General features: G+C 38.8%; 1 protein-coding gene across 1 annotated transcript in view; it reads right to left on the bottom strand.

Moving 5' to 3' along the window:
* AGMO (alkylglycerol monooxygenase) overlaps positions 1–17762 on the bottom strand; it is a 270471-nt gene that overhangs the window by 229258 nt on the left and 23451 nt on the right. The window contains exon 3 of the mRNA XM_084621348.1: positions 16301–16452. Coding sequence (XP_084477474.1) covers positions 16301–16452 — 152 coding nt within the window. The remainder of the gene's footprint in view (positions 1–16300; positions 16453–17762) is intronic.

Raw genomic sequence — 17762 nt, 5'->3', positions numbered from 1 at the left:
AGGCATACTTTAGTGAGCACAAAGGATTAACATTTTGTAACTTGCTGCTAAACTTTGTCCACCACATGAAGCCAAGCAGGCAGATGTTAGCTTTCTGTTATATTTCTTTAAAACAGGATATGGGTCTGTCACACTCTTACTCTTGAATTCAATATGCTATTTGATCAGAAGGACTGGCCAATGGACATCTGATGTAAACAACATTGCTTACTGGAATCCATGCTGATGTACATGTTAAAAGCTATATTAACCCTGAAAAGATCATTAAATAGGCAGAGTATTCATTGTTATTTCATCCTATATTACAAAATGTACTGATATAGTAAGGTCAGTTGTAGTACCATCAATCAATTTAACCTGTCTGCTTTTTTCAGTAGCAGATTCAAAGTCTTCACAGTACTAATTTTACATTAAACTGCATGAATCAATAAATTGCACATATATTGTTATACTGTCTAATCTTTTGAATGATCTGCATTTTCAAATGTACTTTATTAACCTAGCAGATCATAGTATTAAGGGAATATATTTAGATTATGATTAAAACAATAACTTGAGAAAAAAGGAATCTAATATGGACTTTTTAAAAAAATAATCCATATCTCAAAATTGCCAAATAAAATAATCTATCCAAAATATTAACATATCGGTGGGCTAATTAATTTTAAAAAGTCTAATTTCATTTCAGTCTAAAAGATTAAAAGCTAAAAAATAATTTTGTACCTCTAAATTTGGCAAGTCACTGGTTAAATTTGACTTGCCTGAAGAATAACATCAGGCTTAAAATTAATGTTTAAATACTATGTGGCTGATGTATGGGAATAACTATTACACTGTAGTTCATTTTGACCTTGTTAATATTAAATATTCAAAGCAGCTACCAATATAGCATTTACCTGAGTCAGACTTGTGGATTGCAATATTTTGGTTTCAGTTAACATTCCAAAGTTAAGGTGAGCTAAGTTTCCTTAGAACAAAACAGAGATACAGCAAATTTCTGCCTGAAGTAGGCATTATTCCCTGCATGTGGATTTTGACGGTCAATATTTAGTAGCTACTCGTGCTTGTTATTTCTTTGTGAGAAGTTAAATCTGTATTGTATTATTTCTTGACACCATGAAGTGTACATTTTCAACATAATGTGCAGAGTAATGGCCACATAATTACACCAACTTTAGGGTGATTAAGATACTATTTTGAAACACTAGGGGACAAACATTTATCTCACTACTGGATTCAGTGATTGGCATATAAACCCAAATATAAAACATATCAAAGGGAAAAATTTAGAACTACCTTAGAGCACTGAATTAAAAATTCAGCATATTTGTTCTGAGTAGCAAAACAGGCAAAAACTGAAAGAAACCCTGCAGCCAAACAGCTGTCAACATGTCCTTGTGCCATGGATACATAGTTAAAAGGGTTCTGCTTACATCAGAGGATCCAAATTTGGTGAAGTAATTTCCTATTTAACTTATTCAAGCCTGCAGCTACGTAACAAATGTGCTGTGATCACGTTAGATCTGACAAGCTAATAAGGATTGGGTCGATATTTGGATATGAGACCTTCAAGTAAGTTAAACTGCACAAGGAAGTTTAGATCCTGTTTCCGTAGGATACATCTTTATCACTGAGTCAGAAATTAAGCAATTCCTCAGCATAACATTAAAGTGCACCCTTCTGTTGCAAGTGCTATCATTTGGTTGATACGTAAAACCAACATCCTGACCATTTATAGCTATTAACAATCCTCTGGCACTTTTCAAAAGAGCAGGAAAGTTAATCCTGCTTCCTGACCAAGTTCTGCCTTCCATAATTACATTCTGACTACATAAATTCCCCTGCAATTTCAACTGATTACAGTATTATTCTTCACTTCCTGTCCTAAAGTTTGTATTGTAATTGTGCTCTGCTACAAAGGTAGATGAAATGATCTCTGCACATAGTTTCTGTATCCGTTTGGTACATTTGTAAAACACTGAGGTATCTTTCAGCGTGAACGAAACTAAGTGTTAGATGTTATTCCTATAGAAAAATTCATGATACTCCTCAGTGCAGTGTATTAATAATCAATAGTGCATCTGTTCGGGGATGTCTAAATGAAGCTAAAAAAGTTAAATCTCTGAATGGATGCACTGCTAAGAAGAAAATACTACATTGAAATCCTTCCTGAACACTCTCTATTGCCATGTCACCTGTGAGAAGCAAAGTGGAGGATAAGTTTGCCTGATCTTCCAGGCAGATACCCAGGAGTGCCAACTGCACACATTGAAAAAATAATTGAACTGGCTTAAAATCATGAGGTTTTTAAAAAATAACTTGGTGGACGAGAGGTGTATTTATCTGGTTTTTGACCCTTTAGGGAAGAAGTTGTCCTCCCACAAGCTGTGTGATCAGTTCAGGTTCAAAATTCAATCTTAAAAGCACATGGAAAAATACAGGCCTCGCAGCTGGCTGCATTCAGGACTCCACTTCCAATTCTGGGGCAAAATCCCAGCTATTGTCTGAAACTGCAAAACTCCTATTCACTTAAATGGGCCGGGATTTCACCATTAACCTCTAGAGTACAGGAGCTGTGATTCTATCCATTCCCATCTCCTGTTATTATCACTATCCGCGCTCTCCTCCTGCACCTCCCTCCCACTCCTCACATTCTGCCATTGCCCTTAAGACTTCCTCCTGGGCCCCATCTTCCCCCTGCTCTGTCTTCTGCTCCTCCTCACACCCTCAGTCACTTCTTGATTGCCCCACATTCTTTTTCACCTTCAGCCCTCTTCTGCTCCACCATTAGACACTTATCCCTGTGCTCCTTTTAGTCTCCTCCTGCTTCCAAAGTTACCAACCCTTGCAATTTTATCATGAGTCTCATGATATTTTGGCATTTTTCTTAAAGGCACAGTTTCTGTAATCAACAGTTGCATGAGATTCCCAGCTTTCATTATTTTTCAAGTAAGTTTCTAGTCCTTGTGGTGGTGGGAAAAGGTTTGAAAACAGGAAGTAAGTGTACCCTAATGGTTCAGACAGCGGAAAGCAAAGGAAAAATTTCCCATTAAAAAATCAATGTAATTTTTAAGCCAATTCAGGATTTTTGAGCACTTGGACTTGCTAACATCGTGCTTCTGCCACAGATATTCCCCCGGTACTCTCCTGAGTCTCTCTTACGTCCCCCACACTTTGCCCTGTGAAGGCCTCACTCTCCTTTTGCACTTCTCTTCTGCCCTTCACCACCCTGTCTCCTCAATGTCCTGTCTAGCCACTTGACTGTATATAGTCAGTCATTTTCCCTAAGGGCAGTCTGGCTTCAGTCTTTTTGAAAACCAAGGGGAGTTGATAGTCATTGTTACTAGGATCAGCCTCACTCCACATGCAGAAACTACAGGGACCAAAATCCATTTTGCTTGGCTTCAACCTTACTGAAAGTAAAATAGGAAATGGTGGCCAATTTGAAAATCAGTAAGGTGGGAAGCAGGAGTAGGGAGATCACCTGAAGGTTTAAAAACCTCCAAATGATCAAATTGCAAATGACAGAGCTGATGATACTGTCACTATATACTAGCCTTGTGAACTGCCTCACACATTATTGTTTCGCCATCCTAACCGACATTGTCCAAACCAAGTAATATATGTATAATCTCCACTCTTTCCATGCCCCTGCACATAAGGAAACATCAGCAGCAAACGGGAGGAGTTTGCCAGGGACAGACTCTGGAAATCCCCATGTCCTGGGGAATCCTTCACATCCAAGAGTGAAGAGGGTAGGGCTGGGCCTTCAATCCCCCCCTACCCCCCCCCGTATTGCTTATCACCAAACTGTGAAGGACCCACCTGGAGCACTCGGCCCAGCAGACTCCTCTCTCCTCCCGCACATGGAAGATAGCGGCTGCAACTCCCCTTGGCACAGGGAAGAACCTTTACATCCTTCAGTCCTCCATACAACTCTGAAAATTGGACTGTATATTTTCTCTCATCCCCTGTATTTTTATTGGTTGTTACCTTTTCATCCCACCCCACTTCTACCACTGCAGCTTCTCAGTTGACTGTCCTCACTCTTCCCATTCATTGTCCTCTTTCCTTATCTCTCAGTTTTCCTCTCCTCTTTCTTGTCTCTATATAAAGATACGGAACTAGCAAGGTGTGTGCCTGGTATTACCCTGATCCCCTTACTTGTACATTGTACCCCTTTCCCTCACCCTTTGTCTGTGTATAATATTCTTTGTAGCAGCATTACACAGGATTATACTGAAAATGAAGCACACTATTTTTATATGCTTACAGAGCCTGCAATTGGTGGCCTTTAGGTCATGCTGCAGGGGCTATCTGTTCTCCCAGGGCTCTGGGGAGGAATGAGTAAGTCGGTTAGAGATTTTGGTTGGAAGAGTCTGTGGTTTTGAGCTGTGGAATTTTGGAAGGTCTGTTTTTGGAAGGAGACTGGGTCCTTATTTTAACTGTTGTTTTAATATTTTTATAATGTATGTGCACAGCATAGGCTGGGCACATTTTAACACATAAATAAATAAAATGAATTACAAAACTAAAGGCTGTGTCCACCTGAAATTGTGGGCCTCATGCAAGCTTCCATGTTCTGGCAGTTGCAGTGGGACCACCTAGCCCAGGGAATGATCAACCAATGGCATGAGCCCAAAAAGAGAAAAAAGACACAGATTTGCACATGCTTGTTTTGGAGCTTCTCTAGGAATGAGGACTTTGTATAAATGAGTTCATCATCTCTCATAAACTGTCAGTTCCTATCCAGGCTCTGATATTCATCCTTCTCTTGGGCCATGCAGGCCATGGGAGTTATTCCAGCCCTAAGAGGGAGAGGTCTGGGCAGTAACAACTTGCCTGCATTCTAGAAGTGCAGGGAGCCACTTCTAACAATTTACTTGAAAAGAAACAGATCTCTGTGTTAGGTGGGAGAGGGAGAGAATCAGTGTAAGCAGGTGATAGAGTGGTAAAAGTCAAACTTTGCATTTTTGGTAAATAAATGGCTTGAAGCATGGGAATAGAACATAGGAAACTTTCAAAAAGATGGCACACCTACTTCCTTATGATGGAAAACGAAGACACTTTTGTAAACTAGATCTTCCCTATATTAAAAACAATGAACCAAGGGTGTCAAATTAGCCTTACAGACGTAATGATTATTTAAAAAAAAAAAAAAAAAAACTCTTATACTGTACAGATTTACATTTGAAGCTGGTTATAAGATCTCTTCTCATTAAGCTATTTGGTAAGTAAAACAAAAAGATATAACTTGAAGTTTTACTTTGAAACTCAAAATTTTTCAGAACTGCAAAGATAAAGAGTTTGTATGTTTACTATTTACAACTTCCTCTCAAAAGACACAGGTATAGCATTCATGTCTTCCAAAATGTAAGCTTATACATCTGGCCAGCAAACATCTGGATATTTATCTTACCTCATCATTTCCTTCTGCAAGTCCAAAAACTGTCAGTTATTTCAGCTGAGATTCATCCCAAGGGAGAACAGAAAAAGTTACATCCTTCTTTTGTCCAGGTTTTATAAACTGATCTTTACCTTTTTCCCTGGGATACCAGTAAGTATAAAAATAAGCAGTCTGGATTCCTTTGACTGTGGTTTTCAGTCTGTGAATATGTACTTCTGCAGCCACAGAGTGCATACATATGTGATTGTATTTATTATGTGATTGTATTTCTAATATATGGCAAATGTTGCTAGATCCTAAAATAGACTTTTAAAAAAAACATTACGGATTAAAAATAGATATAGACAGTAAATTCAAGAATAAACTCCTCAGCTCCTAGACAACAATAAAAACTAATTTATGTACTTTATTAATATATTATGAGGAAAATCCTACATTAATGAAATATTAAGATTTTAAACATGCAAAACAAGAAATTCAAATACTAAAATCACCATAAAAACATTAACTTGGTTCCACACCACATGTTGCAATCTAGATTAGTTTTTAATTGATAAAATTAGGGAGAAGACAGTGTGGCCTACCTAAACTGGGAGTCAGGAAATATGGGTTCTATTCCCAGGTTTGCCACTGGTTTTGGGCAAATCACTTCACCTCCTCATGCATCAGTTTCCCCATCTGTAAAATGGGGATAATGACACTGACTTCCTTTGTAAAGCACTTTGAGACCTAATGATGAGAAGGGCTACATAAGAACTAAGCATTGTTTTCATTGTGTTCTTATTTTAAAAAGTACATTAACTAGAGAAGAGTGCCAGTCAATTATTTCATAGTCAAAATTTAAGCCATCTTCCAATTTCAAGTTTTGGTTTTTTTAAACTAAAAACTAAAAAAGACAAGCCAATTCACCTGAAGTTTCACATGCTGATCTCCTAATATAGCTTTGTATTACTGCATATGAGAGTTTGCATCATGAATATCTTTTCATAATAACCTGCCCGTGTTCTGTTATGTTTTAAGCATGTGATTTGATTATAAAGGCTAAACAAACGATTTCACTTTTAAACCATTCAACAGTTGCCTTGATGAATTATTGACCCTCAAATGTAATTGAGAATTAATACAGATTACTTAAATTTCCTGTGTAGTTGGACTGGGATTGAAAAAACAGACTGTAAAAGTGACATCAAAACAAGTCTAATCATATTCCTAGCTATTAAACATACAGAAGAAAGGAAAAAATCTGGTTTAGTCATTTTTTTCAGGTTATATCTTCCAACAATATACTCTCAGTTTATACAGAGTGTCCTGGGGAAAAGACTGCCTTTCCTGTGCTCAAAAAGCATTTTTGGCAGCTTTAAATACTTGTAATTAAGGCAATAAAGATGCATTGGAGGAAACATACATGCAAAAAACCTGGCCAAGAAGCAGCAATATTTTCTTTCCTCCATACACATTTTAAATATTAATTGTCATTAAATTTAATTAATCTTAAAATGCATAATAAAAGATTCTAAGTGCCGATGGTCTCACTAGAATTTTATCAAAGAATGAAACCTTCACAGTCACCTAGCTTCTAAAAATCTGAGTAAATATGCTGAAAGGAAGTGCTTGCCATTTTAAAATAAAACAAACTGTGCTTGTATTCATTCACAAAGCTCATTCTAGGATATTTATTCATAGTAACAAACCCACACTTTTTATATTTACAAAGGCACTCATTAAGGTTTTATTATTACTATTGTCCTTTATATTTATAACTGTAATGTAGACAAGTCAGTTATTAGCGTGAGGTTCTAGCCACAGCCAGGCCAAATCATGTTTTAGGTAATTCTAATGTGATTTGGGTTTGTACAGCCTCTTGAAAAAATTTCAGTTATTCAAACAATTTTCATACCAAAAAAAGTCCTAGTACCTTCCAATTCTATAAATATCTAGAGACACTGAAAAACTATCTGAAATCACAGTAATTTCAGATTCACGTTTTCAGAGTAGCTGAAGGAAAGGAACACAATGATATGCCCAATTTTGTTTCTAGTTTTTCATATTTGCTCACAGGCATTAAACATAAGGAAGTTTCTAATTTATGGATAAATCCTTGGCCCTGGTACTGCAAAGATAGAACTTCTACTTGTATTATGCAACACAAAATAAGAGACAGCGTAAGGGCTAGTCTACAGCTGTGGCAACGCTCTAACATGGCTTGTGTAGTTGCGGCAGAGCCCAGAGCTCTAAAAAACACCACCTCCATGAGGGGTGTAGCTACCAGCACTGGGAGCGCGGCTTCCAGCACTGGTGCACTGCCTACGCTGGTACTTTACAGCGCTGAAGCTTGCTGCGCTCGGGGGGGGGGGGGGGGGTGGGTTGGTGGTGTTTGCGGGTTTCACACCCCTGAGCGAGAAAGTTGCAGCGCTGTACCGTGCCAGTGTAGAAGAGCCCTAAGAGCCTTCCTGAGGGAGGAATTTTGAGCCTTCTACAACAGCCCAACTCCACACCAGAGTCCATGACTCTACCTCGCCCCCAGAACCTTTGAGAATGATGTAAAAGAGGCAATACACATCCAATCTGTAAATGAGGATTATTAATACATTCCTACCTATCTCACAAGAATGCTGTGAGGCTAAATTCAGCAATGTTTGTAAAGCACTTCTATAGAAATTTCAAAAGTGCAAAAGCAGGGTTTATCATCATACCATGTTCGCTAACTGCTGCCATAAAGCAGAGGGGCTAACCAAGATAAGGCTTCATTACTGTGTATTTCCATGCAAACTGTTGCTGCTGCAACTATATAGACAGAGAAACAGAGCAATAAATAAAGAGCAGGCATTTTTGCTAGTGCAAAAGGAAAAGAACAGCATTTACTTCTTTATCATTACAGAAAGCGTGGGTGACGCCTGGTTGCCTCAAAGGGCCATCAGCTGTGATAAAGACAGACTCTTTCACTTCTCTAGGTCACCAGTCCTACTTGAGAGTTGTATAAATCAGAGATTGCTACCATTGCTGTTCAGTGGTTTATGTGGAATGGGTTTCTTCTCAGTCTAATTATTCAAAAGCAAATTTCCACATCGCAAAACCACCACTACACTTCGCAACCTTGTCGGAAGTTTCAACAGAAAGGTAAAGCATGAAATCAGCATGCAGCTCTCTCAACATCTCGCTGTCTCAAGCATGCTTCTAGGTCAGGAGAGAGGCTGGTATAGTAAAGCTGGCACTGCAACTAATTATGCCATTTCACACTCCCAGGCCTTTCAGATCTATCTTGAAAAGTACATTTATTTAAAATAAGGCTTGGAATCCTGTGACTTGAACATTTTGTTTGTTCAATGGACAGGTATTATTGGGCAATTCAATTTTAGGTAAATATATAGAGATGAAATATCCTAAATTGAAATAAGCAACACAGCTTAAACATAGGTTTAAACGGGATCAAGGAAATCAAGGCTTTACACACACCCCCACTTTGGTTTCCATATACCAATCTTTTCCCGCACACTTTTGCAGAAATATACAAACAAAGATACAGACAGACAGAAAAGGAAGAGAGAAGAGCAATGTAGCTGTGATACCTTCAACTGGGTAATTAGCTGAAATTCCAAAATACAAACTCTCCGGTTGAATTTTCTGGTATTGCCTGTTTGAAAGAATGCTGTGGGCATGATATCCCAGCTGGATAACATTTACAGACTTATATAATGTAATGGATTCATTTTTAAAAACCTGATATAAGCAAAAAACAAAAAAACAAAAACTCAAAATTGTAAAAAGCATAACTCTCAAATCCAGAATAACTCAGATTCTTGCTTATGTACATTAATAGCTCAATAGCTACAAGCGTTAAATTCCCAGGCAAACTAAAGGGCAGCACTAGCTAAAGTTTAAGATTTTTATAAGTCAGTAGTCATTTCAAATATGTAATTAACTAGAAAGACCTGGGCGTGGGCAGTTAGGACTAATGGTTAGAGTCAGAAGACCGCATCAGGTACCAAGTCAAAGGCTGGAGCTGGAGACAGTCAGGTGCCAAGCCGGAGGTGAGAGTTGGAAACAGAGGCAGGGATAGGGCATAGGAGCAGGGACCTGGAGTGCAGCAGAAAAGCAGGAACTGGGAACAGACAGGGAAGCAGGAACAGGCAGGAAGGCAGGGCTCAGCAGTCAGGTAAGTAGGTAGGGTCCATAATTGTAGTAGCCAGCTAGGGTTTCCTCTAGTTACTTGGACAATTTCTTGTGCCTTTCTGGTTTAAACAGAGCTTCCCAGCCAATCAGTGTTGCTGGATGTTTCCCCACAATCAGGAGTTTTGTGGGCAAGGTTGCCAACTTTCTAATTTCTGAAAACTGGACACTAAAGCAGGAGCACTGAAACCTCGCCCTGCCCCACCTCTTCTCCTGAGGCCCCGCCCCGTCCCGCTTCTTCCCTCGAGGACCTGCCCTCATTTCTCATTGCTCTCCCCTTCCCACTTCCTCATCGTTCCATCCTCTCCACCCTTCCCCCACACCAAGCTGAGCTCCCTCTCCCTCAGGGCTGGGATGGGAGCTGCAGCCCCTGACACAGAGCCTGCCTGCCTGCCCATGAGATGCAGATAAGATGCGGTCCTGGCTCAGCAGGGTCTAGCACAGGTTGATGACCCGGAGTTTCCCTCCAATCGTGGTAACCAGACTTTTGGTGTCAGGTCAGTACATCTGACCAGACACTGTACCAGTCCCACTTCAACTGGACTTTCCAGTCAAAATCTGGACCCCTGTCAACCTTATTTTTGGGCAGGACTCTTGCGAAATAGCGTTTCAACGACTCCCTTCCAGTGTTGCCAACTTAGCAACTTTGTCACTAGATTTAGTGACTTTTTGGTTTCCCTCGTGAGAAAATAAGTGTCAAAGTGACCAGTAACAAATCTAGCGACTTTCACGCCAATTTCAGAGAAAGACGTCACCAGTATCTATAGCCACAAAATCATTCACAAGCACCTCAGTAGTATTAATAAAATCCCTTCCACGCTCTTCTTACTACATTCTGTTGCACAACAAGTCAATGTCATTACCTCTCAATTGAGCATGTCCTCAGAAGGAATCACATTCCAGGGCTTCTTGGGCTGAGATCAGGCAAGGAAAAGAAGTTTGTGGAAGCTAATTAAATACTTTGCTAAAGCTAGGTACATTTTGGAGAGAGAGCAGCACATTAGCCAGGGCATGTTTTTACCCAAATGTGTTCTTTCTCACCGCTCCATAGTAGGCAGCACACCCTGTGATGCAGGGAAAGATAGCTAATGAAGTGGGCAGAGCAGAGGAGGCAGGTTAGCCATCGAGGAGAGGAATAGGAGGAAATCTAGGTCACATTTTGTATTAAATTTTCATGTATAAGTGGTTTATAAAATGTTAATAAATAATGAATAGATATTATAAGCATGTGTCACCCGAGTAGTATCTGTTATAGATAGTTATAAGCACATCAGAAGAAGTTGTTATAGATCAGGGATGGGCAATAACTTTCGCAGGGGCACCATTCCGCTCACACTATCATGTTAGGAAAAAGTAGTGGATAGTGATATCTTTGTCTATCACAACAAACTCAGCATCTTAGGTGAGTCAACCACTCTCGGAGCAGAGACTTTAACTCCGTTACTGACACAATATAGGGAGCCACCGTCCTTTTTAAGCAACAGGCATATACTAGGAAGAACAGTAACAAGCTACAAACAAAACAAGCTGGACTCTATCTTTTTATGTAATCACTCCCTTTCTGGACGTCTCAGCACAATGAAATCAATTCGACAAACATTATAACTGCAAGTACATAGCATTACAGTTCTACCCTTTGGGTTGGAATGCTGACAATTTTCAGATTAACATTTTTAAATTAAAAAATATTTTATTTGTCTGTATGTACGTGTGGGAGGGTAATATTTTGGCCTGTTAACATTCAACATGATCCTTTCTTTAATAGTTAAAATATTTTAAGTACATGTGCCTTGAAATTCACATCTGTCTATGGGGGGAGATTAAATCTTGTTTATGAAAAGGTAAAGAATTGCTAAAATGCACATATAGTTCCCTTTATCATTGGGGATCAATTCCCATTGCAATCAGAAGAAGTTCCCACTGTGCCCAGAAGAATGAGAGCCGAATATTACCCAGATGCTTTACACGTCACCATGTTTTCTATTTTTCTTTGGCTAAGATCACACCTTTCTCAATCTGCATTATCTCAAATATCACTCCTAAACTCAACATCATTATACTGGTGTTCATTCATGTGGTCAGCTTCATTTTATCATATAAAAAACAGACAATGTTTAAAATCTGGAGCTACTGCTATGTACAAGAAAGTTGGAATGTTTTTGGATCTCGAGAGGAATCTTCTTTTTTCTGACCACATTTCCAATCACAAAAGTCACACACCACTTTACATTGCTGTTTCTCAAATTAACAGTCTCACAAATCACAATGAATCCTTTAAATTTACAGTTCTTCCAATATTCCATTAACCTTTATATCAGGTCTTACCTCACAAGCCATTCACATTGTGCTGACTTCAGAGAATGTGAGAAGCCACAGATAAGAGGCAGCGCATAAAGGCAAGAAAGGGTCAGATAAATAAGAGCCATAAAATTTGACAATAAATTCCAAAGCAATAGAGGTGGCAAACACATTCTGATAAGTGTTACACTTTTCTATCAAAAACTTGCAGTCCTCACTGATGCAAAAAAGAAAATATCCTTTAATGAACTTAGTACTAGACTTGGTATCCTCTGTTGACTAGGGCACTGGTCCAGCTTTCATTGTTGTACATTCAGAATCCCCAATTCTCTCTCTGGGACAGATTGTGGCATACCACCTCCTTCAATCCACACATGGGTTACTCCTCTTTTTCAAAAAAGGCTACATCAGCACTATCCCTTCGCCCTCCCCAGTCAAGTCCTCTCCACATGACCAAACATCCTTGTTGGGGGACTGGGTGAAAATTGTGGGCTAAATGGACAAGCCAGGGCCATGGGGAATGCACATCATCCTTTCTCCAGCCCTGTGGAACTAAACCAGAAAAGTTAATACTACAGCAGGCTGTACTACCCTTTCCATATAACCACCATCTCTCTTGGGATCCATGGGGTGCTCCCTGGCCAGTATAAAGTCCATGTTAGTATGATGTCCTAGGGAGACATGCTGCCAGAGAGTCTTATCCCCCAGAGAGCAGAAGCAGCATGCCGTCTGAGAACCAAAGCTTTTGTGGTGTCTCTGGCCCTCCCACAGATACTTGGGGAAAGCTCAAGGTGTGGGGTAGGCCTGATGTCCTTTTCTGAAGAGGTAGGAGAAGGACAAACCTCCACCACTTTATGACCAGACAATTTTGGGGAATCCCTGCATAGAATTCCTCACAGAACACTCCCTCTGGCCCTGGGTCCTTTACTTGGAAAGGTAAAATCAAAAGCAGAAGGCTTTCAAAGTTCAATTTACAATTTAAGTTTGAAAGAAACATTAAGGTCCCTGTTCCAGGCTTTGAGATCAGAAACCGCTCCAAGTGTCAGAATCATCCAGAATATTAGTAAATCAGACTAGTAAGTCAGATCCATATTTGAACCACCTTAAAAGTGTATAATTTGGTCGGGATTGTACCAAATTAAAAATATTAAAAATTTTGGATTAAAAATATCTAGTAATACAATCCCACACCTATCCTCCTCTGAAAACTGAAGCAGAAAACCTAGCAAACCTGGTTTCTAGGCCATAGTGAGGTTATTCCACAAACAAAACAGGTAAAATTAAATCCATTAAAAACAAAAAAAAAAAAAATCCACAGTTCAGAAATTATTCCCATTGACTTCAGTGGACTTTGAATCAGGCCCCAGAAGAGGTCAATTAAGTAGTAAAAAAGATTATTTTCAAGCTCCTTAGCGAGTATTGCAAACAATGAAACACATACACACAAGGACACTGAGAGTAACACCATCCTTTGAAAAGTAAGATCACATCAAAGAAACGCATCCTGTCCTTGCAGTACACTTGTAAATTCAGTCTGTGATAATGGCTATTACACACACATAGGAAAGAGGAAAACAGCTTCTCAAACACTAAGTCAAAGCTTGATTTTATTTCAAAGGCTGGGTTTTTGGGTTTTTTTACAAGAGAAATATCTGAATTTCTAATTGTTTGGATTCTTTCCCCAAATAGTCTGAATCCTAACAGAATGAATTTAAATCATAATTCTAGGTGCAACTGTCTTATCTTAAACATCAATAATGAAACAACTTTCAAATGTAGGAAAGTCATAGTCCTTTAGTGCCATCATTCATATCTTTTAAAATTCATACACTTTGCATTTACTTGGGTATACAGTTCCTACAACTGTTATCGCCATTGTGGGGCCCATTCCTGAATTCCACGGGGGCTCTGACTGAAGTTCTATTACAAGCAAAAAGAGCTTTTGAACTCACGATTACACTTCAGCGCCCAAATATATCAAGGTGGTGAGTGTTTTTCCAGAAGGGTTTCTTCTTTATTTTTAAAAAGTGCCTCTTTCATTAGATTTTGCTTAGCCAGTTCTGAAGTAATATATTGTTTAGCAATCTTGCCATTATGATATTGAATTTTTTCAACACTCTTTGACAAAAGAGCAGAGTGTTGTTTAATCCATTGTCTATATGTAAAGTGGGTTTCTATAAGAATGTGGTGTCAGTTACGTGATTTGGAGCACCGAACTGATATTGTGCAAGTTTACGATACCTTCAAGGATAATGAACTTACTTATATAGCATGGTTCTATGACACCAACAATGTTTGGACTAGACCAGTGTTTTGCAACAGAACAACTTTCTGAACTACATTTACGGACTATTATGTATGAACTGGAATTTTACATTTTAATTACAAGTGTGATCCATTTTGTGGCTACGTCTACATAGCCCTGCAGTTTGGATTGTGGGGGTCTGAATTGCAGCATGCAATGGTGTGCTGTGGTATAACTCCCCCATGCACATGTTGCTGGTGAAAACTAAAAAGGTACCTAGTTCACATTAATGTAGTCTTCTTTCAAGCTGGACTACATTAATATGAACTAGGTACCTTTTAGTTTGTGCCCACAGTGTCCACACGGGAGAGTTACCGTGTAACACGTAGTGCACTCTGCGATACCCCATAGACTTAACTGTGGGGCTGTACAGACAAATCCTAAAAATGTGGAATTACAAGCAGGTTATTAACACAACACCTTTCTCCCTCTCTGCATAAACAGAGAAGCTGGATGACCTTCAGAGCTACTCTCAAAAAGAAATTAACGAAATGTGTTCATAGAGATTTAGGGGCTGATCCTTCCCTCTTTTCTGTCAATGGGAGTTTTGCTACCAACTTCAATGGGAGGAAATTCAGATCCATTTATATGATTTTTCTAGTAATACTTTTCACTAAATAGAAATTTTATTTAAAAAGAAATGGGAGTGTCCTTTGAGTTTTTCCAGTCTTCAGCACTATGATCTAATTCTCCAAGTACTGTTGATGTCATTTTTTGTGACACATATTCCCAGTTTCCCACACACCAAACTTAGCTACTCACAAAGAAGCAAATTCTTCCTTCCCCTAGCATTGTTCCAACTCCCATCCACTTCCTCACTTACTTCTCTCCCCAATGAACTCCTGAGTTCCTCCCCATATCACTGTTGTCTGTCTGATTATCTTCTTCCCTTCCTAATTAAGCACCCACCCAGCATTGTGCTAAATCCTGATCGCAGACCATTCTTCACTCCCCCTCAGTTCAGCCATGCAAATTTCCTAATTTCCTACCTTCTTCCATATTTTCCACTGATCTATTTTCACCAGCTAATGCTTTCCCTGCATTCTAGAAAACTAACACCAGATGCATCAATGCTTTTATGAACCGAGGGGGCTGTGCCTTACAGACCACAGTCCAAAGTCCTTTAGACAATAGACCGCTTCTCCTTTGACTTCAGTGGGATTTGGATCAGACCATATGTTAGGATTTCTCTAACACATTTTCAAATGTAGAAACAGAAAAGGTCAGAACAAAAACACTGTGGTAATTGGAGAGTCATATAAGTAGATAGCTGGATAGATAGGTAAGTCCATAAGTACTACATTTCCATAAAAAATATGCACAGAAATACCTATCTATCCAATATTCCTAAGTATTAATATGGCCCCTATCATGAGAGTAAAAAATAGCTTTATCCTTTTTAAACCTTACCTTTTTCTCTTTTATAAGACAGAGAGAGAATCTCTTTTAAGTATACATTTTAAAAAAATAGAAATAGGCAAGGGTTAAATTAAAATAACTATATATTTAAGAGTTTAATATAAACAAAACATTTTTAAAAATTGGGCATAAAATATTTTTACCTTTGCCCTTTCCTAAAAACTAAGTACAAACTGAACATGTTTTTTAAAAGATTAAACTAACAAGCTATGTGCCTACCAGTACTTTGTTTATATGTTGTTTCTCATTCCCCTCCCTTTTTGAAAGTGTGTATTGTAAGCAAAGATTCTGTATTTACTATACAGTGATTAACGCAAGGAATCTGGTCCTGATGTGGGAATTACTGTAATAACAAATTATAATGAAGTATGCGGATACACTTTTATAGTCAACTCATTATACCACTGCATTCAGAATATTAAAGTAATCCCGGAAGCACAAATTAGAGCAATACATGTAGGATTCATGTCCCACCTACATTTCCTCCCAAATTTTTCCTTCTGTGGTATTCTATGAGCAGAGGAGCAATATTTTTAAAATTTTAGGTCTTGCATTTTACTACATTCACATCCATATTATAAAAAAAAAACTATAAAATCGGTTTCTCCCACTCAAAGTTCAAGTGAATCTTAGTGGACCCTTGAGAATACATAAATGGAATATGCATACACGCAAATATAATGAAAAATCTGTTTAAGTCCTACCATGGGCCAGGCGATGGAACCAGTAGTATACAAAGTCTACTCCTAGGAATGTCATATACCAGGTCCATGGTGAGTCCCACCGCAGTTCAAAGAGCCTGTAGTTATCCCACACATAGATGTAGGTAGTCAACTCGAGGCTTCTGGACACAACACTGAAATATACAACAAAACAGTTTTCTCAAGAACCTTTTGAATTAGAGTAATAGATCTGTTCTATTACATATTTGTACTTTTCAGTCTGCAGGGTTTTTTTCTAACACATAAAGCCACTCGGCCAATCTTGCAACCTTATTCTGGCAATATTACCATTGACTCCAATGCCACTATTGACAAAGGATTGTGAGCCAAGACTGAAAAAATAGCACAGTCCCATCCTGTTCAACCTTTTCTCCATTGCAACCTTAAGTCTTCTAGTGTTTTTTATTTCTTTGGAGATCTTCAGTCCCTTCTTAGCTTCAAATTACCTAAAGCTTTTTAGACAGTTTCTTTGACCACATTTTTGTACGCAGAGATGTCAAGGTATTCATGTGACTGGGAGAAACTCATTTTTAATCTACAAGTTAGAAATACTTTTAGGATGCTCCTAATTATTATTCTTAGTCGAATAATTCCATGGCAAATCTGAACACACTGAATATTTTCATTATACATTTAACATAGCCAGATGAAGGACTAAGGATGAATAAGAAAGAATGTGTGTGGCAAGAAGAGAGTAGGAGGGGAAACACTAGAAAGACTGATGGAAGGAGTACTGCAGGACTGAAGGATAGGGATAGAGAAAAAGAGGGGGAAAGTGCAAAGGAGAAAGTGAGGGAAAAGGAAAAATGTGACAAAAGTTGGTTGAAGAGTTCTTTTGTGTTGCTGCATTGCTGGACAATGGCTAATTAAACTTCCAGTCATTCCTGGCCTAACCCTCACTCAGTACTCAGTACAAAAGAGTTTGTGTGGTTGAAGAAAGCATAGTTTTGGGCTCAAGGGTTTCTAGGCCATGGTTCGGGTACTGGAAGTCAGTCACAAGGTTATAGGAAAAGAAACTAGTGGCTAAAAGGGCCGGAGACTGTGTGTTGTAGCTGAAACTGCCTCTGTGAAACTTTGCTGCTGTCTTTCCCGTTTTTGTTCAAAGCAATCAGGACTTGTGAATATTTTCTTACATCTTTGCTGACTGGTAGCAGACTTTTGGACCTTATAGGTCAGTTTCTTAGTTGGAGAAGAAATCAGTGATGCAAAACCAGGGTATTTTTGGTGTAATTAATTTACAAAATGTACACAATTTCTGTTTCCTTGAACAGCGGTGGGGTCACCAACTGCACATAGGCAACTCCCTCTTGCAGAAATCTCAGTAAAAGCACTATTATTCTGTCACCAAGCAAAAGCTGTCTTGTACCTAGGTCTCTCCTAGAATCTCCCCTGCCTAACACATACTTCCTTTTTCCTCCCTCAGTTCCCAGGCTTTATACTTGGG

Source organism: Lepidochelys olivacea (genome assembly GCF_965140295.1).
Source record: "Lepidochelys olivacea isolate rLepOli2 genome assembly, chromosome: 2".
Taxonomy (NCBI): domain Eukaryota; kingdom Metazoa; phylum Chordata; order Testudines; family Cheloniidae; genus Lepidochelys; species Lepidochelys olivacea.
The sequence above is the reverse complement of the archived record's forward strand: the minus strand, read 5'-3'. Positions and strand labels throughout refer to the sequence as shown.